The sequence below is a fragment of the Vidua chalybeata genome, chromosome 9 (assembly GCF_026979565.1).
Source record: "Vidua chalybeata isolate OUT-0048 chromosome 9, bVidCha1 merged haplotype, whole genome shotgun sequence".
Classification (NCBI taxonomy): domain Eukaryota; kingdom Metazoa; phylum Chordata; class Aves; order Passeriformes; family Viduidae; genus Vidua; species Vidua chalybeata.
The window spans coordinates 8,927,773-8,954,773 of NC_071538.1; the positions used below are offsets into that span (position 1 = coordinate 8,927,773).

At 47.2% G+C, this 27,001-nt stretch overlaps 1 protein-coding gene across 1 annotated transcript in view; it reads left to right on the forward strand.

The window, feature by feature from the left end:
- Positions 1 to 25,466, forward strand: part of PLPP3 (phospholipid phosphatase 3) — a 44,421-nt gene extending 18,955 nt beyond the window's left edge. The window contains exons 2-6 of the mRNA XM_053950941.1: positions 5,544 to 5,701; positions 10,881 to 11,164; positions 12,203 to 12,260; positions 19,166 to 19,342; positions 23,636 to 25,466. Of these exons, the coding sequence (XP_053806916.1) occupies positions 5,544 to 5,701; positions 10,881 to 11,164; positions 12,203 to 12,260; positions 19,166 to 19,342; positions 23,636 to 23,761 (803 nt within the window). The 3' untranslated portion in view covers positions 23,762 to 25,466. The remainder of the gene's footprint in view (positions 1 to 5,543; positions 5,702 to 10,880; positions 11,165 to 12,202; positions 12,261 to 19,165; positions 19,343 to 23,635) is intronic.
- Positions 25,467 to 27,001: the final 1,535 nt, after the last annotated feature.

Below are 27,001 nucleotides of genomic sequence, written 5' to 3' on the forward strand. Positions count from 1 at the left end.
ATATTAGACGTGTTTCCAAAATACAGGCAGATGCACAGATCAGTCTGCTGGACTGCTGGAATCAAGGTGAAGAACATTTAAGACTGCGCAAGTAGTAAAATAGCAGAGCTGATGGTTAGCCCAGTTGTCTCCTTGTCCTAGTGAATATGTGTCCCTCAAATATCCAGATTCAGTCAAAAAAACATTGGGATGGAGGCACATCACTGATCCTTTGAAGACCTTTGAAAATCTGAATTTAATATCTTGATCCAGTCTGCAGTAGGATCCTTATTTTGGCTGATACTGGGCTGCAGATCTGGTCCCTTGAGATTATTTTTTCAGCTGACCACACTCCTCCCATTCCTTCAGATACACCCAGTGCTGGTGCAGAGCTGGCTTCTGTTTTGATTGACAGCACATGCCTGATACGACAGAATTGTGGAAATACTTATATTCCTTGGGTTATTAACTTTTATTTATGCATTTATATATATATTTATACATGTACAGTGTAAGTTGGCTTCAAGAGCTGCTCGCTCTTGCAGCAGTTGCCAAGGCTGGCCTTGCAGTGCTGCAGTTCTTCTCTGAAAGTTTTGGGAAGCCAACTTTTAAAGCCCTAATAAAAGCCTACCATAGGCTAATCTAGTTTATATGCATCTTTAAATATGTACAAATATTGTAAACCAAATAAGGTTTATATGTACCCAAGATCAGCCACTAAGTACTTCAAATAGAGAGCCTGTCTGTTGTAGGTACCCAAATATTTACAGTGTGACTTGAGTAAGGAATTAGATACCCCACTCAGCCCTGCCAAATTAATTAATGGTCTTTTTCACTTATTTAGGTAGATGTCTAATCTAGTGAAACCCTAAGAACACCCAGGGCCTGGATAGTGGCAGGCAAATGCATCATGGAGTACTTGTTAGAAATTACTGTTGCTTTGTTGAGATAGCCAGCAACATCCCACTGACCTGCAGCATTAAAGAACAAAGATTTAATGGGAAAAAAACCCTAAAATCCATCAAAACAAGACGACTAAAAAGGAAAAGGTGGTGATGGTGCTTAATTTGGTGCAAAGGTGAAGGTTGGGCTGGGAAGATGAGAGTGGCCTGGGTGGGTCACTGTACAAATACCTCTTGCCTTACGCTGCTTCCACTTTTTGATGAGTGGCCAATGAAAGCTTATCCCCTTTTTAAATTTTTTTTTTCCCCTATTAAATCTGCACAAGTGTTAATTTTTCAAAGACTCTGAGATTCAAAGTGCTGTACCCAACACAGAGCCCTTTTTTCTCCTGCCTTTGATTTTTATGCACATTTCAAGCTGGTCAGAGAGTACACGGGGGTTTTGTTTAGGCTTGGTGCTGGGGTTTTAGCTTTCAGGATGTCAGCCTTCCCAGGATTATTGCCTATTAACTGCCTCTTCATAAAGGTGCTGACCAAAGAAAGGAATATTTTTTTCCTTGGTGCTAGACTTCCAAACTCGATTGGCTTTATTAAATGGAAAGACAAATAAATTTAAACCCTGCTCTGAAATACCTTAGCACAGGACACCAGCAGTTAGAGGTCACCAAGTCACTTGGACTTCCTCCCAACAAAAGCAACATTATTTTTCAATGTCCAGCCCCACAGCATCCCGCAGTGCCTCACACAATTCCTTAGTGTCCACACCTGCTCCATGCCACTCGAAGCAGGGCTGAGCCTGTTTGGATGGGGCAAGATCAGTCCCCGAGAGAATTCTGTTATGGTTTGGAGCCATGTTTGATCTCTTACAGCAGAGCTGGATAAAAGCTTGTGGTTGGGATTTCCTTGTTCTGTTGTTAAAGCAAAAAATCCCCGTTGTACAAGGAAAAGAAACTTTCCTTCACTTTGTGAAAGATGTTACAGGTCAGAAGGTAATTTCAGCATCATTCACCTTTATTTCATTGGAAGAAGCAAATCCCTTTGTTTTATGCTTTAGTTTCCCATGAGATGGGGATAGCAGCCCTGCTCTGGTTGCACAGCTCCCTTTGGATGTGCCAGTGTTGTGTCCATGCTTTAGGACATGGTCCACAGGCTTCTCTGTCATTTCTCAGCATGGAAATACCGATATTATGGAGGATGTGAGGCCCTTCTGCAGCATTCCTAAAGATTTTGCAGTTGGTCTGCACATGTAGGTGAGTTGTACCCACAGACAGAATGACCAGATAGTGGCATTTTTGGAGAAAAGTCAACATCCCCAAAATCAGTGTAATTTTTTTGCCTGCCCTGTACATCTGTCATTCACTTCAGTGCAAGCCACTGTTTCCTGAAGTGAACCTCTTGTATCCTCAATAGTTTGGTACCGTGTGTAGGGATGGGAAATGGTGGAGGTCAAAGATTTAACACCTTTATGGGGTTCAGCTGCTGAATCCGTAGATCTGCAGCCAGGGATGCACACTCTGAATTGCCTGTTAAAATGCTGACTCAGAGAGGCAGACTGGGGCAGGAGAGGAGATGAGGACAGATGTTCCATCCTCACAGCACAACCCTACTCTGTTTGATTTCCATTTCCAAGGTGTGTGGGCTGTAAGCCCCACTTTTGGATCCTTTTGCCTCGGGCAGATCTCCTAGTGTGAATAATGTCTCTGTGGTGTTTTGTTTGAGGCATCCCAAAGGCATTTCTCCCTGTGTTTAATTTTCTGTCTTCTTCCAGACTTCCCTCTCTAGTGTTTTTTCTGCAAAGCCCATGCTCTGCCAGCCTTTTGGCGCCACTACAAGTTTCTCTGTGCTGGAGCCCCCTTGGCAAAAAAAAGTGTGGGTGGTGACCTAGTCCTTCAGACAACCCATCCTCCAAGAAATAACCTCATGGAGGAAGAGCCATCTTGAGCATAATTTATTGTTTGCCATGGGCTGGGGTCTTCCATTCCTTGGGTGAAAAAGCAGCCTCTCACCCAGCCCTCAAAATCAAAGGCATGTTATGTCTTCTAAGTAATATTCACTCAGTTATAGGGAGTGTGTTTATGTTTCTCATGTAAAAAAAAAGGGGAGGGAAGGGAAAAAGAAAAAAAAGGGAATCTGAGGTTAGTGTTTTGCTGGAAAAATATCAAGACTTGATTGGCAATATCCCACTAAACCACAAGTTAGTAGGAGAGAAAACAAACCCATTGGATTTTCCAAGCTATGCCTATGTGCTTTATGAAAATGTGTCCCATATAGGTCACTTATGCTCTTATTATAGCTGTGGCAAGTGTACATATAATTGAAACACGGAAATACTACCCCATGCTGCTCAATGAATGAAGGAGAAACAAATCTTTATTATTCCTGGGTTCACAGAATATATAGCAAATCTATCGTCTCTCTTTTTTTTTTTTTTTTAATGTATTTTTTTAAATTTCTTTTTTTTTTTTTTTTTAGGGCCGGTTTTAGCTTTCAGATGTATTTTATTGTCTGTGGGAGCATGTGTTTTACAGACCTGTCATGTGAAAGCCATTAGCAAGAGGAACTGGAGGAATAACAATGAGCCACGTAACCGTGGTGTGTCTACTCCCCGAGTTCAACCCTGTGCCGCCGCTCCGCGCGCGCACGAAACCGGATCGCGCCCGGCGACCTTAGCGCTTCTCCTCTGCCATTCCTCACCGGGAAACTTAAGGATTTTTTTAAGTGGCCCATTAAAACGGGATTGCTGGCATCACGGGCAGGCTTCTGGGGCCAAGCTGGCTGGGCATCAAAACGGTTAAATCGTGGAATGAAGATCAGCTGGATTCACACGAGATGTCCAGTTTTATTTACCAAATCTGAGCCGGGCGGGAGGTTCTGGAGCTGTTCCTCGCTGGTTCACACATGTGGTGGAAACTGTCCTGCCTTGCCAAGCAACTTGGGGCCCAGAACTTGCAATTAACCCATTTTCAGAGTTTTTCAGAGGATCAGAAAGGGGGCCTGAGCAGTGGCCTAGACCACTACTGAGTACCTGAAAATTTCACTTCAGTATGTGTTGTCCCTGCTCACAGGCGATGGAGTTTTTTCTTAAGACTGACAAAACCCTGTAGTAATCCTGGCTTAGGCTAACCCATTAACATATAGGAAAAGCAGCCAAAGTGGATTGCGCAAAGTGAAATCCAGAGAGTGGTTCATGTGGAGAACACGGGGAACATTATTTTGGTGGCACTTCTGAACAACATGCACGGTGCCCTTGCTAATCACATCTAGCAGATGGTGTTCACTGCAAATGTGCTGTGGGCAGCTTTGGGTCAGACGCAACAGCGCTTCATTTTTTATTTATTATTTTTATTCGTTTTAGAAGGAAAAACCCTCTGATGTCTTTGACTGCTAGCTGTGTAAACAAACCCACAGATACTTAAGCAAGTTAGTGGTCGGCAAGTATTCCCTAATGCCTTCTGTAGGATCTGGGTGTGAGACCTGTTGTCTTGGCCCAAGGACAGCTAGAACCACTGTGCATTTGTTTTTCCCCTTACCTGGGTTTCGCTCTGCAAGTGGGAGGAGGTTTTCCTGTACCTTGTGGCTTGTGATTTACTCTGAACATGGGTTTCAGAGAATTTGGGGCTTGGTTTTGTGGGGACGTAGTGCTCCTCTCGATGATGGGCTTAACAGCAAAGATGGATGGGGAAACTGAGGCAAAGGGAAGGAGGGTGCCCTGCCCAAGGTGACACTGTGGTTGGGAAACACCCTTCTAGGTGTTGTTGAGGCAGTGCTGTATTTGTCTGAAAAACCTGAAAAAAAATGGAGTTACGGATGTAACAATTCCCAGGTGTGCCCCCCATACTGTGTGTCCTGACCCATGGTCTTGAGCAGATCTGCTCCCTGACTGGTGCAAAGATCCAGCCAAGCTTTACAGACACAGGAATCCTGCTCAGAGGGTTATTTAAGTACTTCAGATAGTATTTAAACCCCAGATTTCACGTGGCTTTATTGTGATCTAATGGCTCTGATGGGAGTTCATCGGCTTTTGTGGATGCTCTGGTCCTTACTCTGGACACCTTGGATGGGTGTCCCACAGCTGCCCAAAGCACATGGTTGGTGCATTAGTAGGTACAAACACTCACAGAAAACTGTCAATACACCCTGTAAATACAAAGAGGAGTGAGCCAAGGAAGGCTTCAAAGGCAGGGAAGTGATGGGGATGGAGAGTAGCTGGCCGGGTAGGGGAGAAGCCCTGCGGATACTCGATCCTGCCGTGTTTGTTTGCACAGCTCCGGGCTGCTCTGCTCGGCGCGCTCGGAGGAGCATCGGGCCCTCCCCGGAGAAAAGTGCCAGATTGGTTTTCATGGCCTTTTGCAGAGGGATTGCTCCAGGGGTCTGTTCCTGTAAGTTAATATTTGCAGCTCACAGGGCTTAACTGGAACCAGGCTGCGCAGACATCTGATAACCATAACACAGGAGATGCTTTTTCCCTGCAAGACCAGCTTGGAAAAACAAATCCCAATGCTATTCTCTTTGGAAAGATAGCGATATGGAAAGAAAAGCACCAGGAATGGTGATGCGTGGTTTGCAAGGGGTCTTGTAGTTGAATCTTGGGGCTTTTTTGTGAGCTGCTTGTTTTTGCCTGCATTGCTGATGGGTTTGGTTCTTGTCTCCCCTTCTTTGTAGCCGGGTTGCCCTTCCTCATCATCGAGACAAGCACAATCCAACCCTACCAGAGGGGCTTCTACTGCGACGACGACAGCATCAGGTACCCGCAGAAGAACGTGGAAACCATCAACGACGCGGTGCTGTGTGCTGCGGGCATCCTCATCGCCATCCTCGCCGTAAGTCCCACCTCCAGAACCTCCTCCTCTGTCCTGAGGGGGGTTTTTTGGCACCTCTTTGTCCTGCTAATGCAGGTATCTACCGGGTGCACCTCTCCTCTGTGCCATTGTGACTGTTTGACTTTTGTAAGCGTGGAGTTGCAAACATTTACAAATGAAAGCTTGTAATGAGAGGAATGAGATTACTCTTGAAGGCTGTAAACAGGCCCAAAGCTGTTTGGGCAAGTCTGTGAGCTTCACAAGAACTTTTCCACCCTCCAGTAGGAGTTCAGAGTAAGAGGCAAAAACAGTCGAGTGTCAGTAAAGACTTGGCATGGTTTGTCCCTATTCAAATAACTCATGGTATTTGACTATTTTATAAGGTTTAAAAAACAAAGAAAGGATATATCTTTTCAGCTAGCCAGTGCCTGGAAAATTTAACAGGTTAGTATTAGGTTTTTAAGAGATTGCATATTACAGCCGGTTTTAAAAGACAATTAAAACCTTCCATGGGGAGCATATTCCCAGAGTCCTCCCTGTAAAATGTAGTTAATGTCCCACCTTCCCAATGCCTCTTCATTTTCCTTCTGCCAGTTTTTCTAGAGCTATGTGAGGAAATGATTGCATGGCAAGAGCTTTATTTGTCAGCCAAAAAGCTGAACTCAGCCCAAAAAAACCTTGAGCCTCCTGATGCCCACGTGTGCCTGGTCTGGGGCAGAAGACAAGAGATGTCTCCCGGTTGTTGCTTAAACACTTTCAGCTCAGATGAAATTCCCCTATGAAAAGTACCTACATTTTCCTTCTCACCTGCTGCCAGAACAGCTCAGGTGGTTTCCCAGAAGTGCCACCTTCCTCTTGCTCCAGCTGGGAGGGATGGAGGTGGAGAGGTCAGGAGCACTTGTTCTCCTTTCACCTTTGCTTTCATGGAATGTCATGGGCAATAGATATTTTAGGATGTCACAGAGTCTGCTTTGGTAATACCCCGTCCTCAGCCTTGTGTGATGTAAATATCTCCATCATTTCCTCATCTCTCCATCATTCCCTGACATGCACACACTCAGCAAAGCAGGTCCCCAAAATTGCCCTGTCCCTCTGCCACCTCCTTCCCCAAAACAAGCCCAAAAGGTGCCAGGCCCCCAATTCTATAAACACAGCAGAATTTCACCCTGCAGGTGAATGACCCCTGAGTGTGGAAAAGCCATAAAAATGAAATGAAAAAGCCTCTCATTTTCGCATTACTGACGGAGCTATCGGCACGCCAGCTCCATGCAGACTGTGCTTCTGATCCCTAATGAGGCAGTGGCAAATACAGGAGTTGGAACAGAAACTGGAAACATAATCAGCTGCCTGTGTGATCCATCAACTCTCTACCACGAAATAGCAGGTCAATTAAAAGAGAATGAAAATCCCCAAAGAATTGGATGTTTCTGCCCTGGTTTCACTGTGCCCACAACAAATGTAACTTAATAAGGTAAATTCAAAAGCTCAGTTATTTGCTGTTGAGTGACACAAATGGCTAACGAGGAACTGAAGCAACAGATTTCTTTGCTATGGCAGCCTGCATGGAAAATTCAAGTCAGCCTGACCTCCTTTTTCAGATGTAACCCAGATACCAGAATTACTGTAGCATAATAGGAATTCCTTCCAAATCCACAGAGCACTGAGCGCGCTCCTTTCGCTCACATCGGTTGCCTTTGGAAGGCAGGGCAGCGGTCATGAGCACTTCCAGGGAGCTGCCTTTTGGGATGGAGCAGCCAAAATTTCACGCCCTCGCTTCACGTGGCGTCACACGCAGTCTAGCCTGGGGTAAAAAGGTCCAGGTCATGTTTTAAGTGGCTTGAGGACACCCAGAGAGTTCGTTAAGTAAACGGCAGAGGCGAGCCCTTTGCTTCCTTCAGGATGGGAGAGGACATGCATTTGGTTTTAATATCTGTGTATTTACTGACTTCAGGCAAATTTCCATGCAGATGACACTGGAGAGGCTCGTGCCCCTGGGCTGTGCACTCTCACCTCTCTCCTGACTGCTCTTCGTGCTAGAACGTGGTTGATGTGATGTTGGTGGTCCCTCAGATGGTGGGAAGGGGAAGGTGACACTCCTGAGCTTTGTAGGGGTACCAGTGCTGTGGTACCGTGTCCCCACACCTGATAGGTCTTGAAGGCCTATGAAAAATTCCTAATTAAATTAATTTTCTAGGTGATTTAAATGACACACCTGGATTAGCTGGCTGTTTTACAGTTGAAGGTGATACGCTGCAATACGATTAGCACAGAGAATGTTACACCAAAAGCAAGTGGCTAGAAAAGCTCTAAAAGTAATTACAGGCTAATTGGATTGCTGGTGATACCTTATAATAGCAATAAAATAATGAACTTGACAACTGAAAGTCTGCAAAAAGCATTCACAGACGGAAAAGTTTGATGTTGTCTTCTCTCTAGTGGCCAGCTTTTTTAAATATGCATGCCAGGGAATTGTGCCCATCACCTGGGAATGGCACATGTCCCATGTGGATGGCTCGCCAGGAGTGCAAGGCATGAGAAGAGCTTGATATCTTTAAAACTTGTTTTCTTTTCAGGATGTCCTTCTAGTCTGTGCACATCTGTGCTGCATTAGTTTTTCACCGTCCTGCTTTATCTGGGACAGCACTGCCAAAAAACCAAGTTTACCCAATTTTTAGCTTCTCATTAAGTTGATCCATGGCTTTCACTAACTGGGGAGGGTTCCTGGGTACCCAGCAGCATTTTAGTGAGGGAATGAAGGCTCCAGTTTACAATCAGCTACATGTGTGCAATTACCCAGACCACCAACAGTGAGAGAAAAATATTAATCCCCAGACTTTTGTTGGTCCCTGTTTGAAATGGTCACATGCCTTTCCCCAGGCAAAGAGCCTCAGGTTTGAGTGGATCTGTTTGTGAGTTTGCAGTAATGGCACACCTCCCAGTGTCAGATATCATGCTTAATTTGTCTGGTCTTCCCTCTGTGAAAGCCATGAGTTTTGAGCCTCAGAGCTCCCCTTCTTGTGAATTTAGGCTTTTGGGAGTGGACCTGCACTCGTGCAGGAGCCTTGGTGTCCATCCAGGACAACCTCCTTCTGCAGGCCTCATTCCAGTCGATTTCCTGGCTGGCAGCTTGTGCTAGAAAGTGGTTCAAAATGGAGATAAACCATGGTCTTTGGAGACTGTGAGGATTAAAATGATGCAGCTCCCTAAACAAGCCTTGGTCACTACCAGATTTCCAAGAGGAAATCTCAGCTGTGACGTGTAAACCCCAAATGATGGTGCAGCCACTCAAAGGATTTCTGTGCATGGTAGCAGAGCCTGCTCTAGCTTGGCATTTATTTTCTGTTATTACAGTTGTATCTTTCTTTGATAAAGTCTGCTTAGCTGCAATTTCAGCTGCCTTAGGTCAACCTTTGTTTTTTCAAGCCCGGGTACGAGTGAGTTCAAACAATGATACAGCTTCAACTCTTCTTAGTCTAATTGCCATACTTTTCCAGTTTATTAGTTTCCAAAGGTTGTGCCAAGCTTTTAAAAAAGGTAGGCAGGGGAGCCTCGTCTCCTGCTTATGGCTGGCAGGCTGCCACGCCAGGAGGAATATTGCTGGCTGCTCCAGAAAGGGATTAACATGAAGGCATTTTTCTTGACAGTTAATTTTACGTATCACAGTCCCCGTGACTACAGAGACGCAGGGACAAGGGGGCATCCAGAAAAAAAAAAAAAAAAAACAACCCACATAAGCTCTGCCTCGATTTATTACTCAGGTATAAAAACATTTAGAGTAATAAATGAAATCCTAAAGCTGTAAATCTGGAGCTTAAAATTTAGGTGTGTAGCATGACGGAAGAACAATTTAAATCTTTGGGTCTCTGGGAGAGGTGAGACATTTGGACTTCATTTCACAGCCTGATTTTCATTAACCTGCCTCTTAAGAGTCATGAGTGTCAGAAGTTGGATCCTCTGCTCCCTGACAGTGATTTATGGCGATATTGTCAAACCTCAGCACCCCTGACACAAGAAAAACATAATCTGCTGCCATGTGATGGCAAGACGCCTTGAAATGCCCCAAAATAGCTGGACTTTTTGGAGGCCTTGAGAGGTCTGAATTAGGTCTGCTGACAACAAGTTTTGGGCCGGAATCTAAAAAATTTGGGGCTTTCTGTTTCTTTCCTTGTTGTGTTAATGATTTCAAGAGAGGAAGATAAGCAGGATGTGGGTTTATTTTCCTCCAAAATCAGTTTGATAAGAGGGTAGTGGGTCTGGCTCTCCTTCCCAACACACACTAATCCTTTATCTGGTTGATGTCAATTTTCTTTTCTCACTATGGTGGGGTGTTACTTCACTTCTGTAAAGATACACCAATGTGCTAACCCAAAATTTACTCTCTTGTTTTGTTTATTGGATTTTTCCATAAACAACATGCCAGGCACAGGGAGGGACAAGGGGGAGGGTGGAGAGACATTGGGCCATGGCTTCTCCTTCCTCACTCCAGAAGCAGATTCCTGGTTTGAGATCCCAGAGCTGTCTCAGCCCTGCATTCACACCCAGCCCTGCTTTTACCTGTTGGACCCCTGGATGCTGAGAATTTTAAACTTTCTGTGCTGAAAGGCACAGACCCACAAGAGAATACTGTATTTGACCCGAGGCTGTGGAGAAGGCTTCTAAAGTTGAACGATAGAACTGGGATTACGGGTGTGTAGTTTGAATAGGAGTGTGTAATATCACAGGGTGGAAAACTTAAGAGTTTAAGGTTTCAGAATATAGCAATATATATGGGGCAAGATGGAGGTTTTAGGGTGGTGGCTGGTCCTTCTTCTTCACCTTTTTTCACCTTCTTCAAGGGTTTGGGTGTTGTTTTGTTGTAATTGGACAGAAAAGTCCGCATTGCAGGACATGAGGGATTGGTTATTGGGTTAAAAGTAAAAACAATCTAGGTGTCATTTCTTAATTGGATAGTTTAGCCCTAAAAGACCTTGTAGAGAAAGATAGTTAGCCACATTGTAGCTTGTTAGTAGAATGCTGTAGAACTCAGGACTTGTAAGACTGTAATATAGATAAGAAATAATACACATTTGAGCCTGAATACAAAATACCATCTCCAGAGCTTCAATCCCAGCCTTGGCAGAGGCAGAAAGGAAGTTAAAGAACTGACATTTGCCCAGCGTTTTTCCTGCTCTCTGACCTCTCTGTTGTGCTTGCCTCACAGATTATAACGGGAGAGCTCTACCGCATCCACTACCTGAAGGAGAAGTCCCGCTCCTTCATCCAGAACCCCTACGTGGCAGCTCTCTACAAGCAAGTGGGCTGCTTTGTTTTTGGCTGTGCCATCAGCCAGTCCTTCACAGACATTGCCAAAGTGTCCGTCGGGCGCTTGCGGCCGCATTTCCTGGCGGTTTGTGACTTGGATTTCTCCACCATCAACTGCGCCAAGGGAGTTTACATCCAGAACTACACCTGCAGGGGAAGTGACAGCAGGGTGCAGGAAGCCAGGTGAGAGCCCCTGGCGCCAGAGCCAAGGGATGCTGCCACTAAATGTCTCTGATGCTGCCACTAAATGTGTCTGATGCTGCCACTAAATGTGGCTGGGGTTTCTCTGTCTGCAGTAGGAGGATTCGAATCTGAAACTGAGAGTGGGGTTCGTTTGGATATTAGGATGAAATTCTTCCCTGTGAGGGTGGTGAGGCACTGGATGGATTGCCCAGAGAAGCTGTGGTTGGATGCCCCATACCTAGAAGGCTGTCTTAGATGGGGATCTAAACAAACTGGTCTAGTGAAAGCTGTCCCTACCCATAGCAGGGGAGTGGAACGAGCTGGTCTTTGATGTCCCTTGCAGCACAAACCACTCTAGGATTCAATGAAATGCTGCTTTTTCTGCAAAGGCCATAAATCTATTTTCCAGTGGGCAGCAGTTTCCCTTGGGAAGTGTGGCACTCAGCTGAATAATATTTCTTTTCCTTTCTCTTTACTCCTACACTATTGTTTCCCTGAGCTGCTGCTCTCTGTGGGAATTCACCCCCAGAGCTGAGCTCATGGTGAGCAGTCCGAGCTGTCCCGTGTGTCACAGCAGAGCTTCTCCTCAGGAAAGGCTTCACCACATAGGCAGGGCTGCCAGTGCCTCCCCTTGGAGCTCTATCACATCCATCAGATGCCCAATTTTGACTTTTCCAGAGGCACATTCCTCATGCTGCAATCAAGCTTCTGGAGAAGTTGCTCTCTTCTAATTTCTTTTGGGTTTCCCGGTTATTTGAGGCAAAATGATGAGTTATTGGGTTATCCTGGAAATAACTGCTGTCCCATGAGTAGGCCAGGAAGGGACAAACAATGCAAGCATCCTGTCCATCCGTTTGCTTTCTGCCTCACCAGCAAGCAGGGCGGATGACCGGGGTTTTAAAAAACCAAAGAACTGGGGGTTGTGAGTCCCTCTGGTCTGGCACCCTCAGATGCCACAGGCGAGTCACCATATTATAGGGAGAATTATGATATTGAGGATTATGCTGGCTGGTTCTGAGCACCTGCTTTGTTTTGCAGGAAGTCCTTCTTCTCCGGGCACGCGTCCTTCTCCCTGTACACCATGCTGTACTTGGTGGTAAGTGACCTCACTGAGCTGATTGATGCCCTGTCCCCCATGCCACATTCCATACCAGCAATGGCAGGATGAGCGTTGCACATGGAAAGTTGGTTGAAAAAGAAGAGTGTGAGCTGTTGGTGGGAGGATCCACCCTCAGCTGCTGTGGTGTTATTTAGGATAGACGCTCCTGGGGTGATAGCTGAGCTGTGTGTGCAGCTTTGGGATGTGGCCAAGGTGGCAATTAAATCCAAATCCTGCTAAATTTGTGGACAGCCTGTGCAATTCTGTTTGCACACTGAGGAGAGTTTGGGGTGAGCCAGAATTTTTCATGGATGGAGGGGCAGGATGTGCTCTCCTGGCCATGTCAGGAGGTGATGCCTGGCTCCGAAATGTGCCGGCGGAGCAGGTGGAGCAGCCTCTGCCCGCCTGGTTCCGGAGGGGAGGGCTGGGACTTGTTTTCCTTTGTCAGTGAGAAATGGCTCTGCCCTTCCTGTGCCTGGGCTGGGGCCGGGGTGGCTGCCAAGGTGCTTCCTGCCAGGACTGCAGGAGGCAGCGCTGCCCACAGGGGCTGGACACACACTCACACGCCCTTCTGGGGGGTGCTCAGAGGGATTTGTGTCTGGTCTTCCTTTTCTGTAAGTCATTTCATTAAAAAATCAAGTTTTGTGTTGCTTTTAAGATTTGTGCTCCTCCCCCATCCCTGGTAATCTCGGACTTGCAAGGAGAGGAACAGCACTGCACTGATAAAAACATGAAACATGAGCTTTTATCTATCAGCAGTGCTCCCCCCATCCTTACCCTCTGGAAAGATAAGTGACCACTGCTCCCTCCTGCCTTCTCAGCCTTGGATCCCCTTCCCTGTGAGCAACTCCTGTAGCTGAATCACTGAGCTTTCCAGGCAGGCAGTTGTGGGCGGCGTATTAAATTCTTTCTTTGTTTTTCCTCTTATTTTGTTCTTGGAAAACTTCTGAATTTCTCCAGCGAACGTTTTGGCCGTTTCCTCCCGGCTGTGTTACAATGAAGAGCTGCCTTGGTGATGCTTCACAGGAGGCTCAGCCCGTCATAAACCTTTCTGAGCTGAGTTTGGAAGCCATCGCTCACACGGGCAGTCATTTATTTCTGGGGAGGTCCGTGGGCAGTCAGATAAGTCAGCCCTGAGATATTTTCAAGCCCAGAATCTGGGAACAGCAAGGACTGCCAGTCCCTATTAGGATGGTGATGGCTTCTCTACCAGGGGTTGACCCATTCGCTGCAGCTTGCTGGACAAACTTTCTTTTTTTCATGTGTTTTCTGAAATTCCAGCACTTTTGGAGCAGGTGAGAAACAAATGGGAATACAGGGCTTGGGGGGCTGGTGGCAGAGACCCCAGAACTGCTGAGTGCATTCCAAGTTCCCACAGGATGCACAGAAAACCTGCATGGCTCATTTTCCACTGCTGCTTTGCACCAATGCCTGCTGCCTGATGTTCTTTCTAACTTTGCAACAGGCTTTAGAAGTGGTGTTTAGCTCCTGTGTGATGCTCCAGAGCACAGAGATGCCTCTGGTCTCTCTTTGCTGCTCTTCCCTATCCCCATATGGGAGCACTTGAGCTGTCAGCACTCAGCAGACTTTGCCCCACACCCCCCAACCCAGGACAACAGGCTGCTCCACTTACCCCCCTCTGTGCAGGGGACATTCCCTTAAAAATTATTCTATTTTTAATTTTCACCTTGTCCCAGAACTGTGATATGGCTGGTAGCAGACTCTGCCTGGCCAGCTGTCCAGTTGCCTTGTGCCTTAAGAAGTCAGGAAAAATTACATCAAGTATTTGGTGATAAATTGAAGGGAGAAAAAGGCAACTTGAGACAAGAGAGGTGAGGCAACAATCTTAAGGCTTTCTTCCACCTAAATGATTCAGTGATTCCAGCTTGTCTAGCAGCAGCACTGCTCTCCATCAGCTCCCTGGTCACTGCCAGAGCCTGACAGAGAAATCTCACAGAAAAAGGGAGGCAGAAAATCTGACACATTGGAGAGGCTGATAATATATAAAAAAAATAATTACAAGAAAAAAGAGATTATAGTAAGCCAGAGGGATTTTATTTGATGCAAGATAAACCCTGCTGTCTTGCCCACCTCAATGAATGAGTTGGGGTTTTGAAAGCCTGCTTAGAAACGTGCCATCCACCATGCCAGTGCCTGCAGGAGGTGTGTTTGATGGATTTAATCAGGGAACCATTTCAATCAAGACAAAACAGGTGCTGCCCTGTTCCTGGGAAGTGAGGGCTGTGCTGCAGCAGGTTGCTGCCTACACTTTGGATACCAGGAGTGTGCCAGGAGCTTCTGCAGAGCTGGGGTACCTGTGGGGCCGAGCGTGTCCTGCAGAGGCCTGGCAGATCAGCCGTGTCCCGAGCGTGCTCCTGATTGAACAATACTTCATATTTCAAGGATAAGTCACTTCCCGTCTTTCCTGGCGTTCCCTGGCTTCACTCGCAGAGCCCATTCTGAACTAAAATGTTTTCAAGTTTGCTTCACCTGGTGGAGACGGGTGCCAGAAGATTCCAGTCAGTCTATTAAAAGATCCATGGATTCCCACGCATCGCACAGGGCTTTGCCTGCAGCGTGGGGCTGGATTTGTCCAGGTATTTGGTGAGCAGTGGGTGGGTGACCACAGCTTCCCCATTTCCTGGCACAGCAGCAGAGCCCTGTGCTGTCCATGGGCTCCTAGTAGGAAAACACTCATAGATGCCAAGCCCTGGAGGGCTTTGAGGGAAAAGTCCATGGGGAAGCCACTTGCAACACAGGAAAATCCCCTGGGATTTCATTCTAAATGCTGACACTTCAGGGCTAAGTTTCTCGCAGCCTTCTTGTCACCATGAATACTCAATTAACATCAGGCCTTTGTATAAAAAAAATTAAAAGGGGAAATAACTCTTGGGTAATCCTCTTTGTCCTAATTTTCCTTGCTTTGTTACTCCTTGGCTGAGCGAGCTGTAATACGTATTTATAGCAGGCTGAGGAAAGAGGAGGTATGGAACAGCTTATTCCATGCAGCCCTCTGGAGCTGACCCACACCTCTTTGTTCTGTTTCTGTGGATGTGGGGGAGTCTTTGCAGGGAGCAATGGATGCTTTCCACTCCCTTGGAGCATGTGAGACCATAATGCTGATTTACTTGCAGCATGAAGCTGCCTGAAATGACACGAAGGGTGCAAAAAAGCTACATTTAAATATCAGAAATGCTGAATTAATATCTCTCTGCAACATTGGCTGATTCTGGATAAAATGCAAGCAAACTGTGTGTATTTAATATGTGTCAGTGGGTGAAGCAGAAGACTTCAGAATGGGTTGTGGTGAATTCTACTGGTGGAAATGGAAAACTGAGATGGTGCTGGGTTTATGTGTCAGGGGAGTGTGAGACTTCTCCCTGGAGCTCCTTGCTGAAGGGTGGAGAAGGTGCCCTGGTGCAGCTGAGCAGTGATGTGCCCTTGTAAAGGAACCTCTGTGGTGGTTGTGGACTTGGGGTTGAGTTTGGTGGTGACCTAAGGAAGTAAATAAAATGGAATTACATCAGAGGCTAAGGCTGAGCTGTGAACTGAGCTGCTGGGGATATTTCTGATGGGTTGTGGGCTGCTGTGCACTCAACAAAGGCAGGGAAGAGGCAAACAGCACATGCTGAGAGGTCTGTGCCCATCTCCTGTCCTTGCCTTCTGGCCAGCTTAATGCTGAAAGCCAAATTCTGTATTCCCCAGTCTCCAGCTGGCTTTGTCCAGCCAGGGATGAACAAAGTCATTAGGGTGGGATGAGTTTGGGCTGGAGAGGTTCTGGCCCTGTAGCACTTTGGGTACCACTGTGCTTGCAGATGGGGCTGGAGAAGGAGGTCACTTGGGGTCAGACAGCCAGGAACAAGCCCAGCTGTTTCCCAGAAGGAAACTTCAGGTGTGGCTTGAGGGGTTGATGGAGTCCAGCCCTGTGGAGGGGACGGGATTTCTGGAGAGCAGAAAGCCCCGCGAGGCTGGAGGTGATGCTCTGAGCCTGTGTCCCCTGCCAGCTCCTCCTGGCTTTGCTCAGAGGCTGTGTGTGGCTCTGGGCTGTCCCCACCAGCACTGTGGAAGTCCCCTGGCACAGGAAGAGTGATGTGACATCCCTCAAGGCATCTGCTTTGTGGTAACTCAGCCTCTGCCAGGAGACAGCGGATGGGAACTCCAAGTAACTCCCACTCTGTGTGATCCCATTTCACCCACCCTTGCTCCTCCTGGTGCTCCTGGTTTTCGCTGCCCTGTGATGATCTGTAGTGGAAATAACCCTGGTTGTGGTCTTGCTCTTCCACCCCCTCCCGGGAAGGGCTCCATTCCAGCTCCACATTCCCATCCAAATCTGTCAGTCTGTAGCAGGCAGCATTTCAGATTTGCTCCCAGGAGAAAAAAAAAAAAACAAAAAAAAAACAAAAAACCAAAACCAACCAAATGAAAAAAACCCACCAAAACAACAAAAACACCTTCATAAGCAGATTTTTAGATAAATATCTAGGAACTTCCCATTTCTTGGTAATAGCACTAATTCCTGCATTAGGGAAATTCTGATCCTTTCAGCCCCTAAATTCTAGTTTCACTTCTTGACCTTGCCTTATTAACTGGATTTCTCTTTCATACTGAGGCAAAGTTTGGAGCACCCCAGGTCTTACCTTGAAAGTATTTAGGGGATCCTGGTGTTTGAGAGCAGCTTTTGTAATGTTCATAAAAATGCCCGTGGAATATGAGGAGTGCTGTTAAGCTCTTTTTTTTTTTTTTTTTGTCCTTATGAATGGAGAATAAAGAGCAATTTTTTCCATAGCCTTTATTGTGGCAGCAAAAGGAACTCAGCTGAGCTCCTCACATTGGTGTTGCAGTGTCTGAGGGGCACAGGATAAACCTGTGTGTTTTAGTCCTCCAAGATAGGCAGGTGTGGGTGTGAGTTGGGTGCTGGGGACTTGGGGGACACCCAGCACACCCCCTGTGGTGCCACACTGCTTTTTACTCCTTTTCCAGGGCTGAAGATTGCACATGAGGGACACAGTTCAGCCCCAGAAGCGCCTACTTTATTGTGTCTTCAAACTTGTTCCTTGCGTTTTATTGCTAATTTTTAATTGATGCTTTGCACCCTCACCTCTAGATGACTTTTTTAGTCCAGGCTTGTGGGTAGAAAGATTTGAGGAGATGTCCAGACTTGCAAAAGTGGCAAATCTCAGATTATACAGCAGCAAATTTCCTTAAGGGATTTGATGGGACAAAGACAGAAGATTAAAATAAGACAATCAGGTTTCAAGTCTTCCTTGAAGACTTGAAGAGTCTTGAGAGTCACTCTCATCCTTGAGAGTGATGGTTTATATTTATAATATATAATACTTGGAGCTATTTTTGCTCTGCAGCAGCAGCAGCACACTGGAACCTGAGTTTTGCACTGTCACCTGGGCTGAGTTGAGGCTGTTGAACATGAAAACAGAGTCATGGAATGGTTTAGGATGGAAGGGACTGTGATGTGGGGTGTGGGATGTGCTCCATGGGGCCGTGGCTCCGTTCCCAGGCTCGGGCTGCTTTGCAGCTATATTCCCCAGAATCACCATGTGCATTAGCCAGCACTGAGCTGTTCTGGTGCTGCTCCCTTCCATGTTAATTGGCTAACAATCTGGATAATTTGGAGCATCTGCTCCATTCAGACAATGTGATGTTTCATTCCTTCTGAAGAGCCCAGTGTGTTTTCTTTCCAAAAAGGGGCAGATACAGTGTTTATGCAACAGCCAAACATACTAAATTAACCAAAATTAAGCTTCCCCCTTATCAGCTTCCCAGATAGTTCTGCTTTTATAGGTCATTTTATGCTTTTATGTTGTCATCAAGTTATTTGTGGTTTCAGGGAACCCAGTGAGAGCTTCATCCCCTTCTATATGAAGGCGATGCAAACTGCTCTGGGTGTGTAAAAGGGATCATAAATGGGGAGTAAACCCCTTGAAGGACACTGGGTCTGACTCCAGTGCTGCATTTAGGAGCAGGCAGAGCAGAGCTGCGGGGCTGGGCTGCAGGAGCCGAGCAGCCTCTGCCAGGCACTTTCACACCCTTTGAGCCACACTGCTCCCCAAGCCTGGAGGCTGCTGCGGCGTCCCTCCCTTCCCACAGCCTTCCTCCCTGCGCTCATCCACGGCAGGAGTTGCTGTTTTCCTGCCCTCTCTTCCCGCCCAGCTTCCCCGTTCCCACAGGAACCGGCCGTGCCCGGCAGCCGGAGCGGAAACGGGCCCGAGATAGTCACGGCAGGGCTACAATGTCTGCTTGACATCACCACGGCCTCCTCCTCTCGGGCTGAGCAGGGGCTTTGCTTGTCATTCCCACCCAGGGAGGGAATTCCCAGGCCATGCAGTGGGGCAGCTGCTCTCTGTTTCCCTGAAAACCCCGGGGCTCGGGCTGGGAAACACGGTGGGAGCGTTGGAGGGTGGCATTGTGCACATTGTTGGTGGTTGTGGCCATGTCTGGCAGTTCTCAGGATGGCTCTGAAGGTTTAGCATGCTGCATTGACTCTTCTTTTTCCCTCTGAGAGATGGTATGAGTCGTAAATACCCCAGTTTGGGACCTTGGTGTTGTCATGTTTAATAATGCTGGGGAGGAATTTCTTTACTGGGATGTTGTGTTTGTGTGGTGGCTGAAGCAGAGCTGGGGTGCAGGGGGTCCCAATCCCCCATTTCTGGCTCACTGAGGAAGGGCTGTGCCCATCCACCTCTGTCCTCATCCCCTCCATGGGTTAAAATCCCTCCAGAGGCCACACAGGTGCAAGGAGCATCCTTCCTTTTTGTCAACTTCCCCTCCTTGAGCCACAGGCTGCCCCACAGCCACGCCCACAGAGCGCTTGCTGCTGCATTTTGGGCAAATTTGAGCGAATTAACGCGACCTTTTTTTTTGTTTGTTTCCCTCTCTTCCCACAGTTCTATCTGCAGGCCAGATTCACGTGGAAGGGAGCCCGCCTGCTCCGTCCCCTGCTCCAGTTCACCCTGATCATGATGGCGTTTTACACCGGGCTGTCCCGCGTGTCCGACCACAAGCACCACCCCACTGACGTGCTGGCAGGCTTTGCACAGGGAGCCCTGGTGGCTTACTGCGTGGTGAGTGGGGAAAACTGGGCAGCAGCAGTGCTGGGAAGGTCCTGTGGGTACAGCAGGATGATTCCCTGTTGCAGCTGGGCATGTGGTGGGAGGCTCCAAAAGCTTGGTCCAGGCAGCTCGGGGCACTGAAAGCTGTTTGGTCAAGGGAGGGTGTTTCCCTCTCCTCCAGAAGCTTTGGCTTCTCCAGCTGTGTTCAGTTAAGCTCCCTAGCAAGGTTTTCCACCAGGAGCTGAGCAGAGAGTCTGGGGTGCTTCGGATCTTCCACACACAATCCTTCCAAAAACTGGTGTCAGCCTGACCAGGGCAGGCTGGCTGATGGCTGATGGATTTTTCAGGGAGCAAAAGGGCTCGTGAGAAAGCGGCCAGCAAAAGCTGTGCCCACTTCTGTTCAGCTGCTGGGCTGGCTCTCGTGCCACTTGCTCTCCAAAGGGTGACATGATGCCACAGCCCTCTAACTCGAAGTGACACATGAAGATGTTTTAAGTTGGCAGGATGGGGGGAGAACCAGGTCAGGCAGCTGCCTCAGACAGACACAAAGGAGCTGGGGGCTGTGGTGGTTTCTGTGTCTATGTGAATTCCCCAAAAGCAAGATTTTAACAGCTCACCACTTTTTGTAGGGGTTTTTGTTGGTGTTTTTTTGGTTTTTTTTTTTAACTGCTCTAAAAGTAAATCAGTCTTGGGAACAAGGAGTTAAGTTCACCAATATTACATTTTGCAGGGAGAGAAAATAGGTTATTTATGTACTTCCCATTCATTGATAATATTCCAAAGCCAAAACAAAAATGTCATTGTTGGGACATTTTCATGGAGTATTACTAACTCTGTGAGCAGTAGCTGTGGGGTTTTGCCTTTGCCTGGTGCCCATGTCCCATGCAGGGCTGGCAGATCCCGAGGGGGAGGTGGGAGAAGTCTTTTTGCTGGGAGGTGGGATAACAGCCACAGTGTGGAAGGGGAGTGGGGACCAGGCAGTCCATCCCTGGGTCCCAGCAGTGGTTCCAGAGGACAATAGCTCTCCGGATGCTTGGGATGGGTGTCCGGATGCTTCCTGGCTGGGACGAGCAGCAGCCTGGCTGTCCCCTCCCAGCCCTCCGGCAGCTGGGAGCTGTGCTGGGAAGGGGAGGCTGTGGCAGGGCTGGGATAGCTTTCCTGTGTCATAGGAAGCAGCTGCCTGGAGTTTCCCAGGCAGGCTCGGGTTTGCCTGCGAGCCTGGGGCAGCCTGAGCTGCTCTCCCAGCCCGCTGGTGGAAGGGGCAGTTGTGTCCAAACACTTTGCAGGAATGGCTCAGTAACCTGGAACATCTCAGGCTTCAACTTAGAACTCAGGGCAGGGTTTAAACCCAGCCCTTGTCTCATTCCATCAGCCTGCAGAGAACCAGCTGTTCTCCACAACCTGGCTTTGCTGGTGGGAGTCTTTGCCTAGTAGGGCCTGGCAGACTTCCCTCCATTTTGGGAGGTGGCAGTAAAGGACAGGAGGAAGAGTCATCCCAAAGCACCCTAGAGTTTGCACTGAAGGAGCAGTTCAGCAGCTTTTTGCTGAAATTCCTGGTATGTCCTTGGGGTTCTTGGCACTGGCTGCTCTGAAACAGGAGGGAGGGACCTGAAGACTCATCACCTCCCACCCTGGGTGCTCCCAGCCACCCCTTCCCCCAGCAAAGCCTTCAGGGTCCACCCTGGTGATAGCCAAGGGCTGTAAAAACACCACAGTTATCAGGCCATAATTTTCAGTAGAAACCAATTGTGGATTTCATCTCCGAAGGCTGCCCGAGCTTAAACCCAGGTCGTGCTGCAGCAGACACGTTTGTCTTTCAGTGCCTGAAATAACAAGCAGAAAACATTAATGTCAAGCACTTCCAGCTGATGAAACATTCAGACTTGGAGCCAGGGTGAAATACAACGAGGATTTCTCAAATAGAAATAGTTTTTATGCGCCTTGCAGGCAGCTTGCTGTGTGTTGTGTGGTTTATGTCTCATCTGAGGGAGAGGGAGAAGGGGAGATGTCAGAAGGACATGCTCCCAGTGTTGCTCTGGTTCGCTCAGAGGAGTTGTTTTAACCTCTCTGTATATGATTAAAAATTGCTTCAATAGGATGAAAAGTAATAGGAATTGTTAAGTGGGAATGTGAGATATTGGCTTAAAATGCTCTCAGTCTTCTCCCATCAAGTTTTCTTTATGGGTGGAGAGCACCTTCTACAGGAAATGGAGCTAATCCAAGTGAAAAACTTAGCACGTTTATTAGTCCTTTTTTGTGTTAAACAGTTCGAGCATTAGGAGGATTTAACACACTTTTAACCCCCAAAGATCATGTTTCATGATTCCTATAAATGTTTATATAACCTCCAGCCATGTTAAAGTGAAATACAGTTTAAAGAGAAATGAAACCCTTTAACCAGTCTTTCAATGAAGCCTGAAAAGCAGCACAGTAAAAGCAAAAGTACCCAGGATGACACTCCACCATAAGTCATTCCTGTCAAAAATAAGGACCAGACTCAAAGCAATCCCCAGATGCTTCTTGCACTCAGCAATCCCCTCCCATAAATTGATTTGTCATGGCTATCTTGGTGCAGAAGCTGGACACCTTTTTGATTGAATCCAGCTCTCAGAGGGTCGACAAACAAGTGAGATGGCACCAGAAATGCACCAAACCAGACAAATGGGGGGGGGGGGGGGTTTGCAGTTATTAACAGCCCAAAAGAAAACCACTGTCAGAGCAGTTTAACATAGTTTTACACTGGGATGCTGCAGCAAGGGGCCAGACTCCAGCTTGTGATCCTTGGGAGCATCAGCTGGATCCTGTTATTTACCCAAACATACAAAGGCTGCCACTCGGATGCCCTGTAAACAACTTTATCAGCTCTGTTCCACAACCAAACAGCCTGACACCAGCACATACATCAAGAAAATAACTGTTTTGTACATCAGCTCCTTCTCTGCTTTTCCACAAAGCAACACCAGATCAGCTTCCTTCATCCCTGGTTACAGTTGTAGGAGTAAACTGCTGTGTACAGCAGCTTTGCTGTCTGTGCAGTTTGAGCCTTATCTGCTGTGCTGATAGGGGCTTGCTAAAGTTATTTCCAAGGACAACTCGACCTGTTGCACAAGGCTGTGGGTGGGTAGAAAATGTGGAGATGCAGGTAGGCCAAACCTTTGCTTTCTCCCTGTGTTACCCAGCCTGGAAGTCATAATCTAATATTATTTCTATAAACACCTTGGAATTATTTTTTCCCCTGATTTATCTGGGTGATTAAATGTTGCACTTGAGTAGTGTGAGAAAAAAAAAACAAATGTACTGCTGATTCCTGCAGCCACGTGCTGCTCATCCTGGGATTTCAGCTCATCAAACCCATGGCTTCAGTCCAGATTATTGGGGTTTAAGGCTTTCTGAGATGAGCTGTCAGATTTGGGCTGGCAGGGACAGTCGGTGGCAGGACGGAAGTTTGGGGCTGTGGCGCCAGGTGACAAAATGATGAATCCTTGCCATTTCTTGCTCTATCCAGAGGAGCTGTGCTGTCTGATTCTTTTCCCTTCTGGCACAGGGCTGAGGTTTGGCAAGGGTGAAAGTGCCCCAGTCCTGGAGGACTGATAAGCTTCGTGCTGCTGCCAAAAGAGGATGTGGAAGTTTCCTCCCAGCACTTTGTTTCTTATTGTGTTGCTACCTTCCGAAATTGCCAGGCACTGGCTTTTTCACATCCGGGAGAGGGGTTACATCACGGGATATTTAGGAAGAAGGAGTCAGGAATAGATTCTCCTCTCCTTAGCCCTTGGCTTCCACCAGACCCCAGCTCTGTACTGGTGCCTTGGTGGGGCATGAGGAGCATGGCTCACCATTGACTCACTGCTGATAGCTTCTAACACAGCTTTGACTTGAAAGGTTTTAATTGCCTACCTGATGTCTGTCTGAATAAATTGTTTTACACCGACTCCATCCCTGAAACCACTCAGGATAAGTCAGGCCAGCCCTTTGGAGACCTTTGTTATTTTATTGGAGTGCAGGCCATGGATCTGTTTCCTGGCTTTTCAACCCATTCAGCAGAGGTCTGGGTGTTGCACTTGGTGATGACGCAGTGAGAAATCAAGTTGTCCTCTCATGTTTTTAGAGTTTTGTGAGGTCTGAGCCTTTTTCTCTGCTGTACAGAAAGGTGGTAGCAGGCGCTTGGGATTTCACAGCTGTTACGGGCAGGCATTCAAAAAGTGCTATTTTTGCAGCTTAAAGATGTGTATATATTCTGTAAACCAACTTTTTGAACAAAGCATCACCCACTGTGGCTAAATTTGCCTTTTCCACTTACTCCTGCAGGTGTTTTACGTCTCAGATCTCTTCAAGCCCAAGACAAAGACTTGCCTGCCTCCACCTCCCATCCGGAAGGAGATCCTTTCACCTGTGGACATCATTGAGAGGAATAATCATCACAACATGGTGTAGAACTTCGAGGAATCAGATGGGTGTTGTATTTTAAACTTTTTTTTTTTTTTTTTTTGCAAAAAAAAAAAGTGACTGCTGACAGCAACTACCTGCTGCTCTCAAATCTCATCAGACAGTAGAATGTAGGGAGAGACTTTCTTGCCCGACCAGTAAAGTCTTACTCTGTGGTCTTTTCAACTTGCGACATTTGGATGAAAGGGGTGGTGGTGGTCAACTAAGGCAAAGGCAACAATGAGAAAGGAAAAAAAAAAAAAAACCCACACTACACGAAAAGCCGAAGAAACAAAGAGAGGTGCCGGAGTTCTGGATGTGCAATTGGTTTGAGTGTTCATGTTGTAGTGAACGCCAAATTGTTCCTAGCCCAGTGAACACTAAGGGATTTTTGGAAAGCTGGCCATCCTAGATTTTTTTTCTGACGTGAAAATTTCCGATGCCTGCGAGAAAAAAAACCAACTCACGACTAAATTGCATAGCACTACGTATGAGCAACAGCACTGAGTCAAGATCTGGGACTGGTTTGTGAGAGTTGCTTTTTTCTCTTCTCGACCCTAGTTTATTTTTGCCTCCTCTCTTCCATACTGTGACTTAATTTAGAAGAAGCTTGCCCAGTCCAAGGTCTCCGAAGGGTCTCTGTTCTCTCTGCTCACACCACATGCCTTTAACGAGCGGCCCGAGACGCGCGGTGAGGCCGGAGAGCTCCTTCCTCTGCACAGAGAAGCCACATTTCTTCCTCCCCGCTCGCTCCCTGGCGAGGGCTCATCCCACCCGAGCCCCCTGAATGAAAAGAGCATCCTCCACTTCCCAGCCATCCCCTCTTCCCCCAAGGGAAACTCCCAGCAGGTTCCGTGCGCGCCCGCCCGCGGGAGCCGGCGGTTTGCGCCAGGGGAGCGGCGGCTCTGCCGAAGACTCGTTCGCACTACGACCCCGGGGCTGAGTCCCGGGGAAACTTTTATTCTGCAGTTTTGGGACGGGCTGCTGGGCGGCACGTCCCGGCCTGGGTGTCAGTCGGTTTGTGCATCCCCTCCCTCCTCCTCCTCCTCCTCCTCCTGGGGCAGCCCGGGGTGCGCCATGGCAGTACCAGGTCCTGTGCTCCGCTGGGTCACTCCGGTGGGAAATCAGCTGTGCCTCTCTCGGGTGTGATGATGAAATTTTTTTTTTTGCCCAGAAGCCACAGGTGCTTGGTTTGCAGCCCTTCCACAAAGCGCATTTGCAAAGGGATCCCGCAGAACATGCAGAAACGGCCATTTGCACATCCTTCTCACAGAATCCGTCCTATCATTTCAACTTATAGCAAGCTATGATTTTTTTTTATATTATAAATATTATATAAATAATGTATAAAACCTTAAAAATTAACTATGTAAAATATTATTTCTGAAACAATTTTAGATATATCCACTATGACTATAAACTGTGTCCTGACCTGTGTTATTTACATTTTGCTGCTTAAAAAAGCATTGAATTAATTTTTTATAGTCGACTAAAATATTGTAGTTCTGTGGTAGTAATATTTTAATGAAAATAACTACAATTAGAGACATTTGTATAAAAAAACATATTAAATTGTCTGTATTTTTGTAATGTTCCATTTTGTAAAGAGAAGAATATTCAAAGACTTTTGTAGAATACAAAATTGAAGTTTGTATCTGCGAAATTATTGCTGTATAAATGTGCTTTTTAAATAAAAGCTCATAACACAACTAAACATCCCAGTGCAAGCTGCATTCTGTCTTTTGGCTTGCCCTTTCCTTGCCAGAAAAAGAGAGTCCTTGCCCAGTGGGACAGTTGGAAGTGTGATGTGGATGTTGGATGGCATTTGGGGATGTGATGGTACAGGAAGTGATGGTACAGGAGGGCAGCTGGATAAAAAGGACCAGATGCCATTTTTGATGGGCATGATGAGAACGTCCCACCAGCTCCTGGCTGGGGACACTTGTGGGTTTGCATTGATCTTCTCTTTTCTATGTCCAGTCTTAAAGCAAATCCCATTTTACTGAAGGCATCCCTTTTACTTTAACAATTTTAGGAGCTTTAAAGAAATATTATGGAACTAAAATAAGATCTGAAGGGCCACAGCCTAGCTGCTGGTTGTCCTGGACAGCCCCTGCCTGGGAGGGCTCCCAGCTACGCTCCGCACAAACACTTTTCCCATGAAAAGCAGGCACTTGGTGGCTGAACCAAAATCTTGCAGCTTGCTGGGTTGCAAATGTAGGTGGAAGGGGAAAGAAGAAAAAAGAAAAAAAATCTCACAACAGCATGTGCTCAGAGAGGCACATGTGCTCAGCACACAATTATGAGGCAGACTGGATTTTTTTTATTATTGTTTTTATTTTTATTATTGTTTTTATTTTTTTATTATTGTTATTTTCCTCCTCCTACAGAGGCAAATGAACTTGTTGGTGGTGACACACGGTCAGAGCTGCGTTTCGACCACTCCTTGAGTGAACCACATCAGCGAGATAACACGGCACAGAAATAATATGCAAGAATGCATGACAGGAAGCAAATACCACATCAAACTGCAAAGAAAGAGCAGGTGGAAATTAAGCCAGCAGAACAGAGCTAGCACTTGCTATTATTATCCTAATTAGGAGTAAAATTTTATTACGCATGGAAAAACTTCGTAAACCTGCACCTGTCCCAAATGCAAAGGGAGTTTTCATGGTGCCACGTGTGATCCGAGCCTGAGTGTTTGGAGGTTGAGCGTGTTGCAGAGGTGAGACTTCAGCTTCGGGGCAGTGGCTGTGAGGACAGGCTCTTAATGCCCAGTTGCTCTCCCAAATGCATTGCCTGGGTGTAAGTAACCCCCAGAGGAGAAGGAAACACTGCCCCATGTGCCTGTGGAGCCCTCCATGTGCAGAGCCAGCCCCAGTGCAGCAAGCACCGGGCTGAGAAAAGCGTTTGCTTGCATCTTAACCCCGGCTTAACGTGGAAAAAGCCAGGAATACAGATGTCTGGGTGAAAGAGGAGGGCTTGGAGAAGGGTCAGAGGGGAAGCAGAACAGGAGGTGATAAGAGCCCAGGCAGGGCGGCGGGGCTGGCGACTCACGGGATCTCACTCAGGATGTGTGGGTCAGCCTGGAGAGAGGGAGAAAAGGCCGTGGACAAACCTATGGAAGGCAACAGGGTTGAACTCTATAATGTGGGGCTGAGCGTCAGCAGTGCCAAGTCCTATTTGTGGATGGTTGAGCGATGGTTGTTTCCTCCTCTGCTTCCTGCCCGCCTCTCCCGTGCTGTCCCA